This window comes from Channa argus, chromosome 14 (genome assembly GCF_033026475.1).
Source record: "Channa argus isolate prfri chromosome 14, Channa argus male v1.0, whole genome shotgun sequence".
NCBI lineage: Eukaryota > Metazoa > Chordata > Actinopteri > Anabantiformes > Channidae > Channa > Channa argus.
The window spans coordinates 3,046,714-3,070,000 of record NC_090210.1 but is presented as its reverse complement, the minus strand read 5'-3'; the positions used below and the strand labels follow the sequence as shown (position 1 = coordinate 3,070,000).

The following is a 23,287-nucleotide window of genomic DNA, read 5'->3' as shown; positions in this document are numbered from 1 at the left end:
CTCTACACTAGGACGCGCAGCTGCTCCGTCTACGCCGGCACAGCGGGATTGGGAAGGCGTCAAACTGCAGGATTAACAGTTTTGTAACAACGAGAGACACGTCTTTCACTGTTTTTGTGCACGCCGTGTTTTCCAGCATGGGTAATGGCATCAACAAGGTATGATTTTCATCTGTTGCATGCGCTGAAGATTAGATAAGATGACACAAGGTGCTCTCCGGTGTTTTAGGTGAAACGAGGCAAAGGACAGTTGTAGTATTTTGTAGTCTTTGAGGCATTTGTCACAATTAAAAGTTGTGTTGTTTTCTAGATGACGCGAGTCAAATGTAAAAGGTCAAGTGTAATTCTAGAACTGTTTTATGAATTTAAGTGAATATAGTATAGTATGATTTTAAATGGCACATTTAACTCATTTTGACATGTGGTCATTGGTCTCGATTTGAGCCATGGGCTGTCATTTGGAATCATAAGTTGACATTGTCACTGGAGTCAGCTGTTTGAACCTGTCTCAGCTGTCGTACCAACACACTGTATCATATAAATAGTGCTTTTGTCGTGTTTGCTTCAAACGTGTTCTCACAGTGTTTTCTGGCTCTATAGGTCCTGCCTGATCTGTACTTAGGAAATTTCAAAGGTGCGTCTTAGCCTACTTCATGTCTTTTCTTCATGTCCTTGCACCTGATGTGGCTGCATGTGCAAATGATATCTGTGTTGCTGTTTGTTTGTGTCAGATGCGAGGGACCGGGAACAGTTGGCGAGAAACAACATCACACACATCCTGTCCATTCATGACAGCGCAGCTCCAATCCTCGAGGTGAGAAGCTCTGCATTTTTACAGCACTGCTGCCCTCCCTTGCAGCATTTGAAGTTTCTCATCCGAATAAATCATCAAAAAAAAAAAAAAGCCTGACCAACTCAGACCCTCTTGTTGTATTAGTACACCGCACACGCCATGAGCTCTGGTACAGCAAATTAACTGGTCTGTCAGGTTGTTCAGGAAGAAATGCTCACCAATAAACTGCTTCCTGAGCAAACAGTTGTCAGACCTGAGTGAGTAAACAATAAGCAGGGGAGTTTCTTACTCGTGTGGTTTTTGGAGTATTAGGAAAAATGCCAGTGGTTCAGTCACTGTTGAGTTGTGTGCTTTGCGTGGGTTTGAGAGTAGGCGGTTGTTCTTGGTTCAGCCACTGTGGATTGTGCAGTCTCAGTTTTTTTTTCTACTTTCATGATTTTTTATGTATAGATTCATTAATAGATGCAGTTTTAGGGTTTTAACTGTCCTTATCCTCTGCACAGTTTGCGTTCACGTCCAGCAACACACGAGAGCGTTGATGTGCAATGGCATTTCTTTCTTGATGTTCCCTGATTTGTGTTAAATGCATCAGAGCAAGTGACAGCTGGAAGTTAACCCGTCTCCTTTGTCCCGCAGGAGATGACCTATCTCTGCATTTCAGCAGCTGACCTACCCACACAAAACCTGTAAGTAGCGAAATGTGCAGCCCAGCAACACGGCACAAAACAATGAAAGGCTGAAAGCAGAGAAATAAGAGTACTGCATCCATGTGAGGCTGCGCTGTGTGGGTGTCTGAGGTTCATTTTCTTCAAGCTAACGTGTAAATGATATGCTTTCACAAGCTCAACATTCAACTGTGAACTTATTTTTCACTGAGACCACAGTAGCATGGCTGGATTCTGCTGCATGGTTGTTTTTGTGACATGAACACATGTACAGGTACAAATAGGTGCAGCTGTTTTTATGTAATGTGATAGAAGTGGGCAAGAAAAATTCAGAGGAGCGCAGGTATCATAAAGAGATGTCCTCGATTAGGCACACATGCATAACATCACACAAACCTCCTATGTCAAAATTCACTTTTGAAGCACTCTTTTAGCAGGAAGGAAGTCTTGCAGTTCAGTTTTGCAGTTAAGCACGATGGTTGGTTATGTGCCTCTATTTATACACACACCAGTCCTCGTACACACACACACACACACACACACACACACACAAGCACACACATACACTCACTGTCCACTTTATTAAGTACACTTGTACAATCGAATGCAATCCAAAAAAAAGCAGCTCTGCTATTACTCCCACGTTTAAGGTTATAATTTATGTTTTATTTATTTTTTTTAAGATAAAACTGTCAGAAAGGCGATAAATCTATGTGTTTGTATTTGAGGTCACAGTGGGTGGTGGAGTCATATTGGAGCGCGTTATATTACGAGGTGGTTCTAATGTTTTGGCCCCTTACTCATTTTAAATGGATGTGATTGCACATTGTACAGTACATAGCTCATAAGTGGACTGTGAGTACAGTAGGAACACTGATGTCCCTGCACTGTCACCTGTCTTGCCACAGTTGTCTCAAATCTCTCAGCTGCCTCAGTGTGCAGTGTTTGAAATTTGTTATGTGAAATATGACACAGACTATCTCAAACCTGAGAGGAACACACCCCTGATCCTTATCATCCAGGATCACAAGTGTGAGGATTTGACGAGCAAAAACATACACTTGCCTTATACAAACCCCCCCTTCTTCCAAAAAAACTGACATGTTCAGTACTAGTAACTTTAAATCCAAAAGCTCAAAGTTTCACTACGAACAACGTGACAACAGGTAGTAGCACATTTGTCCTGCAGTACTTGCTGTGTTTTCACAATACTTTAATGTGGTCATGACCTATTAATACAAGCATTTTCTCATGCTCCACAGGACTCAGCACTTTAAACAAAGCATAACGTTCATGCACGAGTCCCGTCTGAAAGGAGAGGGCTGCCTTGTTCACTGGTGAGACCTTTTCATGTCTGTAACAGAGAGCTAGAATCAAAGTTCACTCACACAACCCAATGAAACGAGAGTTGTGACTCCGGTTAAGTGTACAAGATCGATTTCTTGCAGTATAGTTAGAACATAATCATTGACATGCTGAATACGTGAAATGTACAGTGTTCATGTACAGCTTAAAATAAAACTCGAGATCAGCCAAGTACACAAGTGAACCCATGTGTAACTGCTGCACAGAAGAGATTAAATGATAAGAGAAGGCATATTCTTACACTTCCCAAAACAGATCACAGTAACAAGTCTGGCCACATTGTGTTTTTGTAGTAGAGAAGCTGACCACAAGTTCATAGAGGAAAGTTATATTTGGTTAGACAGAGGGTCTTCTGAGAAACACAGAGGAACAATTCACTATTTAGAATTACATTGCTACAAGTTGCCTACTAAGTATTAATTTGTTAACAACTTTTGCCCCATAGTTTCTTTATTTTGTCCTTCTGTCATTGTCTATAGTCTGGTTTTGATGGAACTCGAGACCTGATGTCCCTGTTTACATGGTTCTTTTAACTGTTGTGTATTTTCCTTCTACATCAAATTTGGATCATGAAAGCAAAGAACAATTTTGTCCCCTGCTTCATCAGTAATAGAGATTATTTCAACACAATGCACAAAAAAGCCTGAAAATGACTGAAAAAGTTGTGTAATACTGTGGAACATCTCACAACTTATGAGTTTAATTTGCAACAGCTCAGTATCAGAATTGGGCACAGGAAGAGCGTCACATGGAAGAAGTGAACTGTGGCGAGGTTCATCACAATATGTAAGACAAAGACCATTTTTGAAAAGTAGAAAAATGAAGAACAATGTAGAGTTGCAAACAATTGGGGGATTCTTTATGATTCATAATATCGTTAAAACAGTTAGACAGGGTCTCTGTATGTCTGAAAACCAGCAGCGACTATGACTATGATCTTTGAGCTCTCAGACGGCAGTGCATTAAACACATTTCTATAGTGAAAATCACAGCATGGGCTCGGAAACACCACCACAGTCCACAAATGCAAGTTAAAAGTCGACCATGCAAAGAAAAAAACAGAGCTGCCTCCTCTGAGACTGAGCTGCTTTGAAAAGCGACTGAAGCAAACCGGGAAACTGTCCTGTGGTCAGATAAGTCAAAATTTGAAATCTTGTTTTGAAATTCATAGATGCCCCATTAGCCTGACTAAGGAGGAGCAGGACCAGGTGCTTGTTACCAGCACACAGTTTAAAAAGCCAGCATCAGTGCTGCTGAGAGGGTGCGTTAGTGCACATGGCGTGGGTAACGTGCACGTCTGTAAAGGCACCATGGATGTTGAACCATACATACAGGTCTCTGATCAAGAGACCTGTATGGTGCCTTTCTTATGACATAGTTTTAGGGAAAGGTTGTTTTTTTTTTTCAAATTACTTTTTATACATATTTACAACAGCACAGCTCCATAGTAAAAGTAAACCAATCAAATTTCTCAGATTCAGCATTTGTTCATTAAATGCTGGTCAGCCTCGTTTTATTTTATTTTATTTATTTTTTTGATGAACTAATGGGGCGACTGTGGCGCAGGAAGGTAGAGTGGTTCACCAACAATCTCACAGTTGTTGGTTCAATCCCCGTCTCCTCCGGTTACATGTCAAAGTGTCCTTGAGCCAGACACTGAACCCCAACTTAGTTGCACACGATGTTGGCCAGCTGCAAAGCAACTCCCTCATCGGTGTGTGAGTGTGAATAAGAAGCAGTGTAAAGCACTTTGTGTGCCAATAGGTAGAAAAGTGCTACATAAGTGCAGAACATTTATCATTATATTTGCATTATTAGTATCATTATGGGTCAACACCCAGCAAAGTGGTTAAAATTGACTCCACTTTTACCAACTTTGGTTATGACCCTGACTATATGTATTAATTAATGCCCTAATTGCCATAATCAGTACTGTTTAAAGCATACTGTTTTCTTTCTGGAGCACTTTTAATTTAATTAAAATAATAATCTGCTTAGTACTTTTGCTTGAGTGAAAGATTTGAAATGGTACTTGTAGTGGAGAATATTTTAGGCCATTACTTTGACCTTTACTTGGAAAATTGAGTTTGCGTACTACTATCTCAGCACATAGTTCATCACATTTTATTAATACATCACATTTTATAAATTATTATGACCACTAGTCCTAATGTCTTTGTAGTATTGTCAAACATAGGTTTCAAATTATTTGCAAATCAATGCATTTTCTTTTAGTTAGATTTTACACAGTGTCCCATCTTTTTTAGATAATTGGGTTTGCACATGATTCCTATGCACCATGTGATAGTTTTGGTGGACTATGATGGGATCTTTATGTAAATGTTTTATATTCTACTCTTGTCCGTCCTTCACTTGCTATAGTTTGGCAGGTGTGTCCCGCAGTGTCACCCTGGTGGTAGCTTATATAATGACAGTGACAGGACTGGGTTGGCAGGAGGCGCTGGCTGCAGTGAGGGTGGTCCGGCCCTGTGCTGGCCCTAACCTGGGTTTTCAACGGCAGCTCCAGGAGTTTGAAACTACTCAAGCGGATGAGGTCAGTCCTGGGAACCCCGCAGTAGAATTGTAATGATACCACTGCAGAGTATAGTGGACTCAGGGATCCTATTGTTATGTAGTATTATGCTATGACGTGGTTCTATTTTGAAAAATTATAAACGGACAAGGCTAAATCTGCATTAATATGAACTTTCTTTTCTTGTAGTTCAGAAAATGGCTACAGAAACAATATAAGGACAACCCCTTCAATGACGAGGCTGATATTCGGGACTTGCTTGCCAGGGCATCCGGTGTCAGTGGTGAGGAGATGGAATAAGTCTACTGAACCATGAGGTATCTGATCAGATCTTTTGATGAGACGTCTTTTGCAGCTGAGCCTGTAGGATAAAAACCCGTGTCAGACACCAGACACGATTCTGGAAGTACCTGGAAGAGCTTTGCAATTGACTTGTGTGTGGATGTGGATCGCAGCTGGAATGATTTTTTCTAAATGTCATGGACATGAAATAAAAGAATTGTTACATTCAGCATTTGTTCATTTCAGCATGCATGCAGTTTTTTTTTTCTAATTTACAAATGTATACATATTTTATGCACAGTGCAGTGGCGTGAATATTTCAAATAAAAAGAAATAAAAGGAGCAGAGCGTTGTTTGAGGTTGTCGGCCGGTGGGCTGTCATACCGAAGGTGATAAGACACATTCTGTGCTGTGTTTACATCTCCGTTTCCTGGTTCTCTTCCTGTTTGTGCAAGGAAGGTCATGCATGGTGGCATCAAAAACACCACGTTCTTGTTCTTATTCTTTGCACTCTTGTGTTAACCTAAGTTGAAAAAAAAAAACCAAACAAACAAAAAAAAAAAACACGCACACAAATAAATAAAGCTCCATTCATTTTAGAATAGTCAGATTTTACAGTGGTCCTCTTGACACTACAGGTAAGCTGCCATGCGCATGTAGAGCCACTGGGGGGCAGGAATTTTACCAACTAGTAGTGTGTGACCTAAGAAGTATGTTAAATTGAATCATGTATTTCTTTTGACACTTGTTCCTCGTACCCCGTAAGCCCCCGTAATTAGTTCACTCTTTCCCCAATAACAAAAGACTTAATAAGCATTTCCAACCCGCACTTATGTGAGTGGAAATTCAGCTGAACCTGAGACAGTCTTGAACAAAAATATATAACGTGTGTGTGTGTGTGTGTGTGTGTGTGTGTGTGTGTGCGCGGTGGGGTGGGGTGGGGGGTATTTGGTGACTGTAATGTATACAGGTAATTTTTCCATTCCGTCCCGATGTGCGCTCAGGGTGTCACAAGAGGGATTCCCCACCGCAGCTATATGTGGGCGCAGGGCTGCACAGAAATGAACGCCTGGTGTGCTGCGCATCTCTCTTTGAACTTAGCTGAGCCCGACAGGCTCCTCCCTTTACCAATCAAGATGCGATAACGTTTAAGAATAGGACACACACAGGGCTTCAAAACAGATTTCAGCGAGGGAGCTCAGATGATCAAAGGTAAGAGGCAGCTCCTTTCACACGAGTGGCGGCGTTAGGAAAAGCATGAATCCCAATTCAAATATTTTTTTAACTTAAAAAAAGCAAAACAATATTTTTAGTCAGGGGGAAAGTGCCTGATCTCATCATCATGCAGATCACTAACAGTTTTGGCAGGTAGAATCTCAATAAGTCGGTGTCAATAGTTTATGAAATATTTAAACTTGTGACTAATTTCTAGTAGTTGCCTTGTAAGCAGGACTCTTGAATCTTAGTAGAGTTAAAGTCCTGCTCTACAAAACCTAAAAAGAATGTGATGAGTCCTGTTGCCTTACATGATGACTATAGCGAATATTGTATTTAACATGCATCTGTTATATTTTAAATGAGTCACATATTAATTGTTTGACAGATATGAAACCTGAGCTAAACGTGATTACAGTTTTTTTTTTTTTTTTTTTTACTTTCACTTGTAAATGAGTAAGGGCAAGACTGTCAAAGCCATGTTAAGATAACCAGATAAATAAAATAAGAGTAAGTGCAGACAGGACAGGAGAGTTGTGCTCATGTGGACTTTAACTAATTAACCCTGATAACTTTGATAAGGCTAATAAGGATGTATTTGTAAAGGACTTTTAACTAGTATTACAAATGCAAATTCCCATAAACAGAAGTGAAAAGTAACTAAATACATTTACTTTACTGCTGTACTAGAGTGCAAATTTTGTAGTATCTGTACATTGCTGGAGTGGTTACATTTTAGGCTTTTACTCCACTACAATTAAGAGAAACACGTAGTTTTTCCAGCTTAAGTTACTAGTTGCAGATAAATATTCCTAATGCAAAATCTATTTACCTAAGAAAGTAATGATTCAGTGCATGTAGTGGTTGCAGTCTGCTCACACTTTACCAGCTGTGGCAGTTTTCTTGCACAAAAAGTTGCTAGGTAACGTTGGCCCTCATATTTCATTCATTAAAATGACTTGTCATTACTGTAATTTTCACTTTTGAGAGTTTGCTGAATAAATCTGGATGCCAGAGTTGACATTTACCTCAACAACATCACATGCGGTACTGTTTTACATTAACATCGTTCTCTTAGAGGGATGACTTCTACTTTGAGTAAATTAGAGCGTGTACTTTTGTATTTCAACTCGATTAAAGAGTGTGAGGTGGTACATCAACTTGCAGTGGAGTATTTTTCTAGGCCAATACTTTGTGTACCTCTACAACCACGGCTAACCGTTTTTAGGATCAGCCTGATATCGCAACCTTTTCTCTACGGAAATAATCGGTAAAATAAGTAAATAAATCAAAAGTAGAAATGCGTTACCGTATTGTCTCCCCTCTTCAGTTTATTGTATTTTGCAGGGATGAATCTGGATGAAGACAGTAGCCAGTCAGTCAGTTGTGGCAATGGCAAACTGAGACAGTGGCTGATTGAGCAGATTGACAGCACCAAGTATCCGGGTCTGGTTTGGGAAAATGACGAGAAAACAATTTTCCGGATTCCGTGGAAACATGCAGGCAAACAAGATTATAACAGGGAGGAGGATGCTGCACTCTTCAAGGTCAGATCATCCCGCCTGTCTTCTGACACTGCACCTGAGGCTGCAGGCGGCTGCATTTTGAACACACTAATGCACATTTCCAACTGGAGATTTTGATTGCCAATGTGTAATAATATCTTGAAGCGACTGTTACTATAAGGGCTAAAGGTATCCGTACATTATAAATGGCACAAATAAGGAGGAAGTGAAAATGGCTCTAAACTTACTGTAACTACTGTACTTTTTCAGGCATGGGCAATGTTCAAGGGAAAATATAAGGAAGGTGTGGACAAGCCAGATCCCCCCACATGGAAAACCAGATTACGCTGTGCTCTTAATAAAAGCAATGACTTTGATGAGTTAGTAGACAGGAGCCAATTGGACATCTCAGAGCCTTACAAAGTCTACAGAATCATTCCAGAGGGAGCCAAAAGGGGTGAGCAAGTGTTGTCCATGTGAGATGCAGCAGAGCTTTGTGCAAATTACATACAGATACTTCTCTATGTAGTTAGATTCAACAAGGGATTTGTTAGCAGACCAATGGCTCAGGGCTGCGAAAAAAAAGTAAAGTTAAACCCGCGGCTTAGCAGTGCTTCATTTGCACATATTATACTGCTACATTTCACAGTGCATCTCACATTGTTTATAGTCTACTGGCACTTTTTTTTTTTTCTTTCAAATACATATGCACCGCTGCAGTTGATACTGATACTGCAGGAAGCACAAAGGAAGCCAAGGCTTGTACCAAAGAGGCCGAAGTGCTTTTTTTAGAGGGCTTCGGTTACTAAGTGCAGGGTGCACATAACACAACCAGACGACCTCCAGCCTTGCATAACTAAGTCTCTGCCATAGTACAACAACTTTTGTCACACCAGAGCAGTTCTTTCTGCCGGGGCTAACACTGAATTCGCGAACAAGATTCTCAGACGGGGCGCACTTGCCTCAGTCATCTGTTGCTCTCACTTTTGCAAATAACCCTGTCACTCAAGTTAAATGCAGAGGTCCTCACAAGTGCATGAAGCATACGCAGAGTTTAAATTGGCTGAAATTAACCAGGCTTGGGTGGGTCCACAGAGTTAATGTGCTTCACACATTCTCAGTTCATTCTAGATTTTTACAATCAGAATGTATCATAACGTGTTATTGTTGCATAATATTTAGTCAATTTAATTTGAGGATGAGCTGTCAATGTGGATATGCAGTGTCTTCATGGGGAAGCATTGTAGACATGTCATTTGACAAATGTATTTCTGGTTTTGAGTATACACAGGTATGAAGCTGAGTGCTATCGAAGACACACCATCACATGGCTATATTCCTCCATACCCACCTCTCCACAACCAGGTTGGCAAAGTTTGTGGTGCTTGGTTCATCGCTAATGCATAAACAACATGGTCTTGGTATTTTGATGTTCAGTGTGCATGAATGACCATGGCTATGCTCTGGTCTCAGGTCCCTGATTATATGGTTTCTCAAGAGAGAAGGGACTGGAGGCATTACTCACCAACAGAACAACAAACGCTTCCTGCTCAGCATCACCACGGGCCACATACAGAGCTGCCGTATGGCCACTACCCAACAATCGGCCGGACATGGCCTGGGCCCCACGCAGAAAATGGTACGTTACACATACAAACACACAAAGGCCGACTCAGATGAACTCAGATGTCTTTGGTAAAATAAGTTGTTAAATTAAATTTCTGTTTTCTCCCCCTTTTATAACTGTTATCCAAATGATGGCACTAATTTCCAACCACAAACACCTACACCATTTCAATGAAATCTGAGATGGAATAAAGTTATCGTGGTACTGACACAACATATAAAGGTCACTTGTAATCATGCCTATTTGTTTTATCAGGTCGTGCTTTGATCCAGGTAATGATAAAGTAACATCAGAAATCTCTCAGATGTCATAGGTAAACTTAAATGTCAACTGTTATCACAGTTTTTAACATGCACTAGTTTACAGTGGAATCCACATTTGATTCCCCCCCCACACACACACACAAACACAAGCACGAGGTCTGTTTGTCGTCTTTGCCTGTCTGATCTACAGCAAGACCCCAAATTTATGTATTTATACTCCTTCTCCAGACGGCACGATTACACAAATGATGAAAAAAACTAATCACATACCGAAACTTTCACCTTTAATACTTTAATATAATTGAATCCGTATGACCTGCATTTATTTATTCTGCACAGGTTTTCAGCTCTCCTTCCACACCTACTTTTCAGAATCCCAACCATCCTTATATGCAGTGGATCACAATAATACCACAACAGGTACAGAAACATCTTGTGCACACACACACACAGACTTGCATTGAGATTTAGACGTGTTGCAAAATCGTTAGTACTTTGACTATATTTGCATTTACAGATTTAAAAAAAAATACAAGGACTTGGTCCAACGCTTACTTACTTCCCTATTCTGAACTCACAGCAGCAGGTCATGACTTTCATTAGTGAGGTGAAGCACAAAGATGTAAAAACACAAGAGAGTGACAAGATACGAGTATTGGGCTTTGATTAAGCTCGACTTTGCAGGACCTCTATTAATATTATTATGCTGATGATGGAACTTTAGGGCCTTATCAACTAACATCTTGTCTCGTACTTCCAGATTTCTGTCTGCATGTGTCCCTATACTACAGAGAGTCTTTGGTGAAGGAGGTTACCACTACCAGCCCAGAAGGTTGTCGGATCACCTCTTCCTCCTCCTCTTCTCCTTCATCTTCCTCCTCTTCTTCCCCATGCCCAGAGGAGAAGTTTCCCAGTGGGGCAGAAGTCATCCTTTTTCCATTTCCATACCCTGAATCTCAGAGACAGGGTGCTGAGATGCTCCCCAACATACTAGAGAGGGGTGTGCTTCTGTGGATGATGCCTGACGGCTTGTATGCTAAGCGTCTGTGCCAGGGACGAGTTTACTGGGAAGGACCTATGGCTCCACATATGGATAAACCCAATAAGCTGGAGAAGGAGCAGCCATGCAAGCTGTTTGACACCCAGCAATTCCTTATTGGTAAGCAATACCTGTATGATGTCATCCAATGCAATATTTCTGCAAAATATTTCTTTATTATTATTATTATTACTTTTTGTTCAGATCGGAGACTTTTTGTGAAATAATTTTCAATGGATTAGTTAGGGAAATTAATTTGTACTTGAAATTTGTCTGAAAGGTCTTTACAGACTGTACAGTGTATAAAAACCTTGAAAAGGTCTAAAATCAAAATTTAAAAAATATAGTTTCTTATTACAATAACACTTTACCTATTTTAATGGTTTGTAACAGTATAATGTACTTGTAAACAAATATAAGAACATTTAAATTCCCAGTATTAGTCAAAAATGACAAACACTTCTATGAAAGACATTTAGTATGATTAAATATGTACCTTATTTTATGGTTATTCATTTTTGTTTTCACTCAGTTATACATGCACAGGAGTTAAACACTTTGAAAAACACATTGCTTTAAACACATTACACTGCGTGAATAAGCATTAATTCCTACTACTTCTAAATGTTACCAGTGGGGTTAAAGAAAAGCCCTTTTCAAGGGCAAGTTATATAGTTAGTAGTCTGAATTATTACAGTGCATCATATTTTATAAGATATGCATATGATTTGTAGGTAAACTCTGAATCTGCAAAATAACTTGCACATACAGTTATCTGACAAATTGAGAGTATAAAGCCCACTTCCCTTGCCTGACGGCTCAATGGGTAGAGCATCGAATTGCGATGCAGAAGGCCCCAGGACCGAATGTGGCCCCACCCAACCATCGCGGGGCCACCTTGGTGCCGGTCCCGAGTCCAGATAAAATGGGAGGGTTGCGATGCGATTCAGCGTAAAAAACTCGTGTCAAATCAACGGAATACAGTTCGCTGTGGTGACCCCTTTAGGGAGAAGCCAAAAAAGCTGCGGATCTATGGATTTCAACTTTTGAGGGACTATAATTATGTCAATAATGACCTAATTATTTTCCATCCCTAGTTGTTGATTCAAGGGTTCTCATTATCTTGTGCATTCAGATTTTATACATGGTATTCTGAATAGTTTTAAAGATAATGTTTTTCACAGCTTTTAAGTTAATGAGCTATTTCAAAAGTACCTTGTATTACAGAGTTTTTAGTCAATTAAAGCTAAGAAATAACCCTTTTGTCTTTTTCCTCCTGGTGTAGGTTGGTTTAAAATAGGATAGTTCTGGTTAACATTGATGGCATTGGTTTTTATTAAAGTGAGTAGATTACATTAACAACCCTGCAGCTCGAGCTATATACAGTTTGACAAGGGTTGTAGTCATGTTGATTGTGGCTGTGAATGAAAATGATGAAGGAGAGGCTACAGGTCCTTTAGTTGGGTAAGTCCCTCATAGTGTTGAGGTAGTGCTCAGAAGCTGGTTACATTCTCAGTCGGGGGTCAAAGTGTGTGGAGTCCCCACCCACCTCCTGTGGTCCACCACACAGTATGATATGGTATTTTCTGTGCCCTTTCACAGTAAAATTTCCATCATCTTCATCAGTAGTTTCCAGAAATGTTTTGATTATAGGAAATGATGTGTAAGCAATTTGGAGATTTTAATACTGATTTTTTATAATATATATATATATATATATATATATAAGAGTGTGTTTTGTTGGTGCATAATCCGTCTGTCCATGTATGTCTTGTTTTAGAGCTTCAAGATTTTGCTCTTAATGGCCGACATATACCCAGACACCAGGTGATTCTATGCTTTGGAGACGAGTATCCCGACCCACAGCGCCCCAGGAAGATGATTACAGCACAGGTACCCAAACACTAAAAACTGTACCTAGTACTTGAAAGCCAGTTTTAAAAAATTAGGTATTTTATTCTAAGATGGTGAAAATATTGATAATTTATCACTCTAAGAAGCACATTTTGCTAGAGCGCAAAAGTTTCCTATAGACAACATATTTGGGCCTAGTCAAACCTAGGCATTAAAAACCCAAATCTGTGTCAAACACCTGTATGAATTACACTAACTATAAATCAGAAATATAATCAAACCCAAAGTAACTGTGGCAAAAGCAAGAGTGCAATCAATTCAATTCAATTCAACTTTATTTATATAGCGCCAATTCACAACAAAGTCATCTCAGGGCACTTTACAGAATAAAGTCAAGATTATAAAGATGTATAGAGAAAACCCAACAATTCCCCCTGGAGCAAGTCCTAGGTAACAGTGGAGAGGAAAAACTCCCTTTAACGGAAGAAACCTCCAGCAGAACCAGGCTCAGGGTGGGAGGCCATCTGCCTTGACCGGTTGGGATGCTGGTGGTCAATAAAGGTAGCTGATGAGATAGTTATGTCTGGCCTTAACTAAAACTTAACACTTTTATGGGTAATTTCCACCACAGTGGACAGTTCAATAATAACGTCAATTAAAAAAATATAATTTGCAACAGTTACTCCAAACCAGCAGGGGGCCATCTCCCAATTCCTATCTGTAGGTTTACTTTGATTTGTCCTAGGTTTTTTCCCTAACGATCAAAAATCACAACTTTCACTCAACGTTTTTTTCACACACTTGTTGGTTTACAGTTAGTTGTTTGAATTGACAGTGTAATTTGTTATCTTTCGCTAAAGCTAATATTTTTTTTTTTTTTGGCTTGTTTGTACTTTTGGCCTCAGCGGATCATTGTCCGCTTGATTTGGCACAGTTTTTACGCTGGATGCCCTTCCTGAAGCTAACATAACTTGCAGATTTCATTCATGCTTTATAGTGCAGTTGAGCGCATTTAACTCCATTAAAATATATATTAAATTACATTGACTTTAATGTAAATGTTAATATTAGTTACATAGACAAACAGCATAACTTAAAAATTTAATTCACGCTTATTAATTATAGTTTATTTTATTAAAAAAAAACGCAAGAAAGCATATTCATAAACAGTATCTCAATATTTTAGTAACTAGAAAGGTCTATAATTATGTATTTAGGAAAAACAAATAAATTTGGGGTGGTCCTTGTTAAACATTGTAGGTGTTGCTCTGTCTTTGCAGGGCACAGTAAGATCATGTGGTTTAGCAGTACAGACATTTTACATATAGAGACATAATTTCATTTTAGGTGGAGCCAGTGTTTGCCAGAAAACTGGTGTGCTATTACCAGCAGAACAATAGCCACTACCTCCGGGCATATGATCATGTACAGGAACAGAGCACATCAACAACAATCGACTATCCTCCTCAGAGACCTCTACAGCATATCCAAGAGTGATGAAGATGCACAAAGACACACGCAGGAAAAGGCATGAATGAGAATGTAATCCTCTGACCATCGATGACGCCTTGTGATGGCAGCGCTGTGTACTGTCAAGTAACTGAGGGGGTGACGAGAAGGGAAGACCCCGTTGTTTTCACTTGCACACCTATTCGCCGTAGTCTTTTTTTTCCCCCTTTTTTTTTTCACTAAAAGTATTATTGTGACTGTGTGAAGGATGCGGTTTGAGGGTGGGGGCATGAGGGGAGCGGAGGGCGACTGAGACAGGAAGTACTAGCACAGGTGCACAGGAAGAATGGCCCCTAAGACAAACACTGATATGTCAAAGGGCTGACAGGCAAGCATGAATGAAAACTTAATGCTTTTTTACAGGTAATGTTTGACATTAATATTGGTGCACTCACATACTGAAGAGGCGCTCAAGACAATCACAGACTTTCCTTCTTTGACTCAGCTGACACTGCTCCTTCTGTGGTTCAACGCCTGCAGTGCCTGCAACATAAAAACAATGCATTAGGTGAGCAAGTGAGCAGTCAACAATATCGTTTCTTAGTACAGTGTAAACCTAAATATTCTGTTTATTGAAAAACAAAAACAAAAAATTGGTAGACAGTCGGAATAGCATAAAAATTGGTGTCATCATAGTCTGGTGGTGGATTACAAAAATATCAAATATCAAAATTAGCAGTTAATCAAGATAAATTGTTACTGTAAATATGGCGTAAAGAAACGAAGCACGTTCTCATTATATACATACTGTGGGAATTTACTGCACTGTAGCATTTAAACTACAAACTTGAACTTTTTTTTAATGAGTTTTCACTCATTCAGGGTTTGTTGCTGTTAGACTTATGTCTGCTAAACTTGCGTATTAAACTACAAATGAAGACATTTTTAGTCTAAAAAAACCCCCAATAAATTTCAAACCAATTGTTTCATTGCAATGTAAAAAGTATACATTAGGTATGTCTCTAATTATTGGTATTTTTCGGAAATACTTCCTGAGGTCGCTGAGAATTCATTTTACAAATCTGATTTGAAAACCAATTGAGAAAATTCACAAGAAAATGTATGTTTTCTCACCAGCATCAGAAGTGATACAATACTGTACATCACTGTTAAAAGTAAAAAGCTACCGACATTAGTTTCAAAGATAGTAACCTATTCGTTTTTTAGTAACCTTTGAATTACTTTTGCAAAATGTCCAAGTGAATATTTTAGGGCCAAAAATCAATTTTGAAGCCCGGTGGGATTCAGCATCTACTTTTACTGCTTCGCACCTTTCTGCTGCAGGGTGTCAGTGTTTCTGCAGAGTTTGGATTGCAAGTGCAAGAAGTAATAGCATAGAGTGAAAAGTGATTTTCCAATAGAGATGTATTGTTGCCTCCATAAGTGGTCGGCACAAACCCAGAGAACAGACAAAACATATGAAGAGAATGAGTTTGCCTAGTAAACATCAATCATCTCATCAGTTATATGTTCAAAAAGCTCAAAATATGTTTTCTAAACATAGTAATGTGGTACTTTATGAAGGAAGTACTAATTTATTATATTACTGCCTTCATCTAAAAAGTAATATACCGTATATCACATTACCCCTGCGATTGTGCTCACAAGCAAAAAAAAAGGTTAAGGATCAATTGCTTACAACACATAATCAGAGAGCAACTCTACGCTCAAGCCGTCGTCTTGCTGTCACCATTTGCCTTGACCTGACTGACGTACAGAAGTTAAGTGGAAAAATCACACTCATCCTGTAACCTGCAGGGAAACTGTGCCTGTTCCTCTTAACCTGAAACTAACAGCCTAACAAATGGGAAGAAAAACTACCTTTGTGGTCTGTGTACATGGTCAGCAAGGGAGGGTCTTTTTTGGTTCCCAGGCCTAATACTCACTGGATGTAATGTCTATTCAAATCTACACTAAAACGTAACAAAATGAAAAAATGTCCATTATCGACAGGTATTTACTTTGTTTATTACATACGGCAAGACACACGATGCAAAAGCCAGTAGCGTAATTTTTCATCATGCTAAAGTCCTGAAGGGTGATGCAGCAGTAGGTGGGATAAAGTCTGTGTTATGTTTTCTTCTGTGGTCCAGAGTTTCGATCTCTGCATTTACTTCCTTCACACTTAAACCACATCACTTTCACAATGCCTTCAAATGTCTGACCAAAATCACAGGCAGGAATGTTTTTCTTTGTGTTTGTGTATGTGTGTGTAAACCATAAATCCCTTTTCTGCCAGTCAGTCACCCCCGATTACGTGCTAGGCGAAACTTTGTTTCGCATTACTTCGCAGTCCGACACTGACTCATTCTGAATCAAATCCTAATAGTGAAAATGGCAAATGTACAGTGTGCTTCTGTGGTCAATGCTGTATGTGTGTGTGTGTGTGTTTAATGAAGCATGTGTGTAGGCGGGTTAGCGTGTGTCACCCACTTGTGATATTACTGTTATCAGGAATTGACATTTATGGATTTAGGATGAAACATGTGACTCCCCCACCTACAACATCAGTGACTCAAATTCACCTTACAGTTACAGTAAACCGTTCAGAGCAAGTTCTAGAGGAAATCACAAAATAAGTGTGCATAGTCAAAATACATTGTTTGTGTAAAACATTTCGACAATAGCAGTGATCTGACATTAATATGGAGATTGATTAATATAAACCTGCCGTTTGATTAGATTATTTACTTTTGAAATAAACGTAATCTTCTGCTACCTGTGTCTGTTGTGCTCTTTTGTTTTTGAGCTCCCCTGATTGCAAACAAAGGGAGGAAGAGAGAGAATCTTACATTTAGTAAGAAAAAGAGCAAAATGAAAAGAAAAAAAAGACATTCACACATTTTTCATGGTGTTTCCCCCTTCACAGGAAGCCACATCATTTGCAGTCAGGCCTCAGTTTTTTTCCGCTTATATGAGCCGTTAATCCAAGTGACATTGTCTGAGCCCTTTACCCAACACTCAGAAGCGGACAGTTTAGTCTTATGATGGCCCCAAATATATCAGAAAAGGCTTTTAGGGAGAATGAAAACCACCAACTGCATCACTTTCTTCGCTGTCCACCTGCTTCTTCAGTTCTTCTTTGACCCAGTAACTATGATGAATTTTACTGGTTGGAATGATAATCATAATACATTATGATAAGGTTCAAACATTTAGACTAAAAAAGTAACAAAACAATCACTGTGAAATCAGGGGAACACTGTATTTAATGTGTCATGTTCATTCTATTACAACGTCCACTTCTCACACGGATGATTTTCTATTTTTGGGGATTTTCGCTGCGGTAACATTAACACGGATCTCATTTATTATTTATCAAGACTTTTGTTCAATTTTTACATTGAACTTTTCTGATCTTCACAATGATTTTCTGAATAGATACAAGTGGCATCATTTCTAAGTTATATTCAGGTTAGATATAAACAGAACTCAAAAAGCTTTTCAAACATTTGTTTATCTGCATGTTATAATGCGTCAAGCATCTGAGGAAGAAAAAAAAGGTCCGGTTGTATTGCAAGAGAAAAAAAAGTAATGTTTTGCTGACATCTGCTGGCTATAGTCGCATCTATGAAACTACTTGGTGGGAGTACTGGGAGTATAGAGTAGTGGCTCACAACCTTAAGACTTGAGGCTTAAGACCCTTCAGTGCCGTCACAAAATGAACATAAGGAGCAGAGGAAGGAAAGGAAAGTCACAAACTAATTTTTTGGTCCACAAAATTATGCTTAATAATGTTTTCTGCATCTTCCTACTTCTTTCTCCTCCTAAAATATAGTTTAAATAACCAAGAAATAGGAACAATCTAAAATACAGGTATAATTCCTTTGAAGTCGATGGTAGCTACACATTTAAAGAAATCCCCTCTCTCCCTAGTACTAACAGACCCAGAATCAGTATGTTTATGCTTAGACCCCTGCCCAGCATTATAATTGGAGTCCTGACTATTAATTATCCACTCAGGCTGCATGTTGACCCCATGTTTAGGACGGTGTTGACTTCAGAGTCATTTTTAAAATAATTTTTAATTTCTCAAATTGACACAGCGAATCCACCAGAAGCTCTGCTCTCTTGAAACGGTAGAAGATGGGAGTAAATAAGATCTTTACAAATAAATATGTCAAGACTTCTGTTATTATTGTAACAGCCCATTAAATGATTTCTCTGGATGCAACCTACAGGAAGCCTGAGAATTGTTCCCCGTTCCCAGTAAATAAAATCTTTATCGTCTTAATTAATCAGCTTGAATTGTTTTCAGATGTCTGTGTTTATCTAAGACTCTTTAGATAACAATGTACTCAACCCACTACAATATGATGGCAGGAAAGCAATAACAGTTGTCAGATAAGGAGCAGCAACTGGAAAAAAAAAAAAAAATCCAAATGACACAAGTATAAACAGGCTACTTGGCACTGATTCAAGGGCTGGGCTGTCTGTTTAGTGTGGCTGACCACTTATAAAGGGGATAAAGGGTGTTACACGAAGATGTAGCAAGAAAATGCTGCGTTCTACATTTCTTCTGGGGACACGCAGCACAGGGGAGAATAATTTTCATTAACATAAATGACCAGCAGGGAGTGATGTATCATTGGTTGGTTGCTGTCTGTATGGAGCTGGATTGAGTGGAAATAATGGCCACGCACTTGAATGGTTGGGCTGCTTTAATAACCGCATTCACAACCCCTTTGATCACTCTTAATGGTCTATGGATGTTGATTCCTGTAGCACCCTTTCCTCTAAAACAAATACAGAGTAGGGTCCATAAGTACTCACTCACTTTTGTGATTTAATTTCTCATTTATTTTATATTTATTACCTAATGATGCTTTTTGGATTTGCTGCAAACCATTGCCTGTCAAAAGAGTTTGGGATTCTTCTTTTTATGTTCACTCTTTCTAAAGACAAATACTTTGTTTGTGTGTGTGTGTGTGTGTGTGTGTGTGTAAAGTGTAGAGCCAGTGCTGATAGAGGGACTGAGGTGGTCAGAGTGACAGCTCATGCACCGTGTTGCGTGAGAGTGACTCTGTGTGGTCTGGGTGTGTGGTCCCCAGCTGACAGGCAGGGAATAGGACGGAAGAGAGAGTGTGTGTGTGTGTGTGTGTGTGTGTGTGTGTGTGTGTGTGTGTGTGTGTGTGTGTACGCTCAAATGTTCAGGTCCAGGCCCTCTACAGCCATGGCTTGACTAGAAAGCTCTGCCTTCTGCCACTCAGCAGCTCCGGTCTAAAAGATAAACACGCTGCAGCCCCTCTGACATCTAGGGATCCTTTTTGTTCATGTACATTTATGGGACCTGAGAGACCTTTAGGTTAAAGGGTCTTGGGCTATAGTGTAATTTCTGAAACTATAGTTTTCTTCAAGAATAAAGTATTAGATTATAAGTGACATCAATTTTTAATCTTAGTGTAAATAGATACTTAATACTGAAGGACTTTGGTCAGTTTTTATAATTTGCAAATATGTGTGTGTATATTTTACATTTAAACACACACACACTTGATCTCTTTCTCTCTCTCTCTGTAATCTTTAATCTTTAGTTTAGGTTTCATTAGCTCTCAAACAGCATTAGGAACCAGCTACATTATATCAGCTGCATTTTAGCCTATTAAACCTTTAAATCACTGAATTCTAGTTGAATTTTCCCCCATTTTTCATTTGATTTTTAATATGCATAAATGCTACTTTTCTTAATCAGCACAATAATGTAAATAAATGTTACAATTATTACAGTTCAGTTTTTGCATTAAGTAAAAAAATTTTCCATCAGTTTTTTTCATTTTACATTTGAGTCTTTGTGTTTATTGATTTCTTGCTTTGAGAATATTTTGTGAAATAGATTGATGAAGTGAGAACAGAAGAGAAAGTTTGTCTTAGTGTTTACGACTACCTGAAATCACCATTCAAAGATAGTTTCATAATTTCACCTCATCTTTTTGTGGCGTCTCAGTTCTTCCGGTGTATCGGCAGACTGAGCCATCTAAGATAACTAAGGCCAAATAGGCCAAACAGAATTTTATAGTATTACCTGAAAATCATAAAGTGCAGATTCACATGGAAGAAGATTATACCTTGTACAACCTCATCAGTTTGCACGCACGCACACAAAAGCTCCACTGCTAGGCCAGTCTACACTCCTCTCCCTCTCCCACAGTGATCTCAGGGGAAGGCTATGTAATGCAGCACTGCTGAGAACGCGCCATGAAAATATAAATACAACCTCGCCGCATTCAACCATGTAAATAAACAGGGCCACCCAAATTTCCAATTAGAGTTGGTGTGGAAGGAAGGAGATGGGATAGACAAGCAGAGACCACGCCCCCTTCTCTATCTTCCACTCATGAAAAGAGTCCGGGTCCAAGTCCAGGTCCGGGTCTAGGGCGGGGGGACATGGGACAGCAATGAAATGCAAAGCAGACGTGGTGGCTGCACTGCACGTCCAGTCTGTTTTACCACATCTGGCTCCAGCTCCACTGGGCTCCTTATTTCTTCCAATTAAGGATGGGACTCACACAAACTTCCTCAAAATACCGGTATGGGCATAGAATGAATACACCGGATTTAAAACTTATACCAGCAAAATCACCATAAGCTTGGTAATCCAGCGATTTTTAGGTTGTCTTCCCCTCGGAAAAAATTTCATTTACTTCATTTTGAGAAAGCAGGCCTTACACCAACTTGCCTTATCAGTCCCATCAAGGTTATCAGGCAATTCCTATCTGGCTGAAATGAGGCATTCTCACTGTATTTCACATCTTCTTGGAACAGCTAGACACTGTTATTATGCAGTTAAGCCCTGAGACCACCCAGGAACTGTGCGATGCGGAGACCGGGTTCAAGTTGTGATAAGAGCGATACAGCAAGCATTCTCTGAAGAGAGATGGTGCTTTGATAGTACAGCTACCTTCCCCTGGTAGCTTGATCTGGGTTTGATAGAGCGACAACACTCACAATGTCCAATTCGTTGGCCTGCTGGTCACTGCTGTGACCATCGACCATCAGCACAAGGCCTATTACTTAACATAAACACACAGCTTGGCATATTTACTTCAGAGAATCGAAAGAGCTGCCGTGAAAGTCACTTTCCCTCCAGATATTGCTGTAAGGGATACCATCTCATTTCTTAGTGACTATAATTTACCCGGGAAGGGCAGTGCTCCTTTAGATGAAGCCTGAGGGGAAAGGTCTGACGTAATGATTTGTTTTCCCTGCGTATCTATTTATGTAGAATAGTTGTTCTTGGATGGCATCAACAACGATACCCCAAAACTCTGTCTTTGGAGACAAATCATCCATTCAGCCCATTGTTCAGTATTTATGTTTGGTTGGTCTTTGACTGCAGTGTCTCTTCCCTCTCAGGCTCCCAAAAAAACCACACAGGAAACATGCAGCATAAACACAGGGCTCAGGAGATGCTTTTTGCCTTGAATCTGGGCTGCAGAACCCAAGTGTAAACAGACAGAGACACTGGCAGCTCATTTCGAGAGCACTTCCCAAACTAGTGGCCGTCACCCACGTCGAGCTTTTTTTTTTTTTTTTTTTGTATAAATGACAGCATCAGGAACATCTTTTTGAAACAGCGCTGTCCTCTGTGATCACATTGGGCCTATTTTACTGGCATAGCACGCCATGGCTTTGACTGGGATTTGTTTATTATGTAAGCTGAGTCAGAATAATGTTAGTGGCTCACTGAGGCTGTTTGTAACTTGAGATCAATGTTAGCATGCTAACAGGATCACTTAACATTGGACTGTTAAGATGTGTACCAGGCCGTGTTTACAAATTTACCATCTTAGTTATCATGAAAGAATGTTTTTTGGCAGATGTGATGATAAACAATAATTTTGGAAATATAGACATTTTTTCCTCATGATGGCTCTGGGGCAAAGGTCAGGGGACGACTGAAATATCTTTAATATTGGTAGCAAATCCGATAGTTGTCAGGATATTCACAAGTGTCAAACTCAAGGTGAAGTTTAGGAGACCAACAAAGCCATTAGGATTCATAATCATGACTAAAGTACTAGAATGACCGGAAAGGAGGACTTTAAAAGTTAAATGTGGAGCGAATAAAGCCTCAGAAATATGTGTCTCATCTCTGAATGCAAAGGTAAAGCACAGTTTTATGAGTTAGTGAACGGACAACATTTAAGAAACACAGTCCATCAGGCCTCTTACTAGTTACTTTATGTCTCACAGTTCCACAGGGATCCAGACTGGCAGACTGGGTTCAGAATGTAGGAAAATACAATAAAGGAGCATTAATTCCTAAGTGCACCTCTGCAATTACATTCTTTGAGGTGTAAAAGGAAAAGGACACACTAAAAACTTACACTAATATTGACCTTCCATTAAATAAGACTTAAAGCTTTCTGTCCTGCTTAAATGCTAAGACCTCTGCAAACCCTTTGGGGAATGTATTTTTAACAGCAGTGTAGTAGTTTTAACAACCTCGGTTAAAACAACATGCTGCCCAGTAGTACAGCAGGGAAACACCCCAGAGTTGGATTAAAAGGCCTGGTGAATATCAGTGGTAACAACTTTAAGGTGTATTTGCCTAGAGAATATTCATTTGTTGTATGATAATAAAGAATAGCTGTCTGTCAGTATAATATGAATGGAGCTCTTGTGTACGTCAGTTTCA

General features: G+C 39.5%; 2 protein-coding genes across 5 annotated transcripts; both read left to right on the top strand.

Moving 5' to 3' along the window:
* Positions 1-5,979, top strand: dusp22b (dual specificity phosphatase 22b). Of its 2 annotated transcripts, XM_067473958.1 has the most exons (7): positions 1-158; positions 600-633; positions 731-813; positions 1,429-1,478; positions 2,720-2,794; positions 5,205-5,376; positions 5,545-5,979. In XM_067473958.1, exons 1-7 carry the CDS (start codon positions 138-140, stop codon positions 5,653-5,655), a joined length of 546 nt encoding a protein of 181 aa, XP_067330059.1. In that variant the 5' UTR covers positions 1-137; the 3' UTR covers positions 5,656-5,979. The 2 variants fall into 2 exon arrangements, with proteins under 2 accessions (XP_067330059.1, XP_067330060.1); XM_067473959.1 differs by lacking the exon at positions 2,720-2,794.
* A 719-nt stretch (positions 5,980-6,698) lies between these two features.
* irf4a (interferon regulatory factor 4a) lies at positions 6,699-17,367 on the top strand. Of its 3 annotated transcripts, none has more exons than XM_067473956.1 (9): positions 6,699-6,849; positions 8,200-8,399; positions 8,628-8,814; positions 9,649-9,722; positions 9,831-9,996; positions 10,587-10,667; positions 11,008-11,406; positions 13,067-13,179; positions 14,488-17,367. In XM_067473956.1, exons 1-9 carry the CDS (start codon positions 6,840-6,842, stop codon positions 14,635-14,637), a joined length of 1,380 nt encoding a protein of 459 aa, XP_067330057.1. In that variant the 5' UTR covers positions 6,699-6,839; the 3' UTR covers positions 14,638-17,367. The 3 variants fall into 3 exon arrangements, with proteins under 3 accessions (XP_067330057.1, XP_067330056.1, XP_067330058.1); XM_067473955.1 differs by having other exon boundaries at positions 9,640-9,722; XM_067473957.1 differs by lacking the exons at positions 6,699-6,849; positions 8,200-8,399 and adding an exon at positions 8,406-8,546 and having other exon boundaries at positions 9,640-9,722.
* The last annotated feature ends 5,920 nt before the right edge of the window (positions 17,368-23,287 follow it).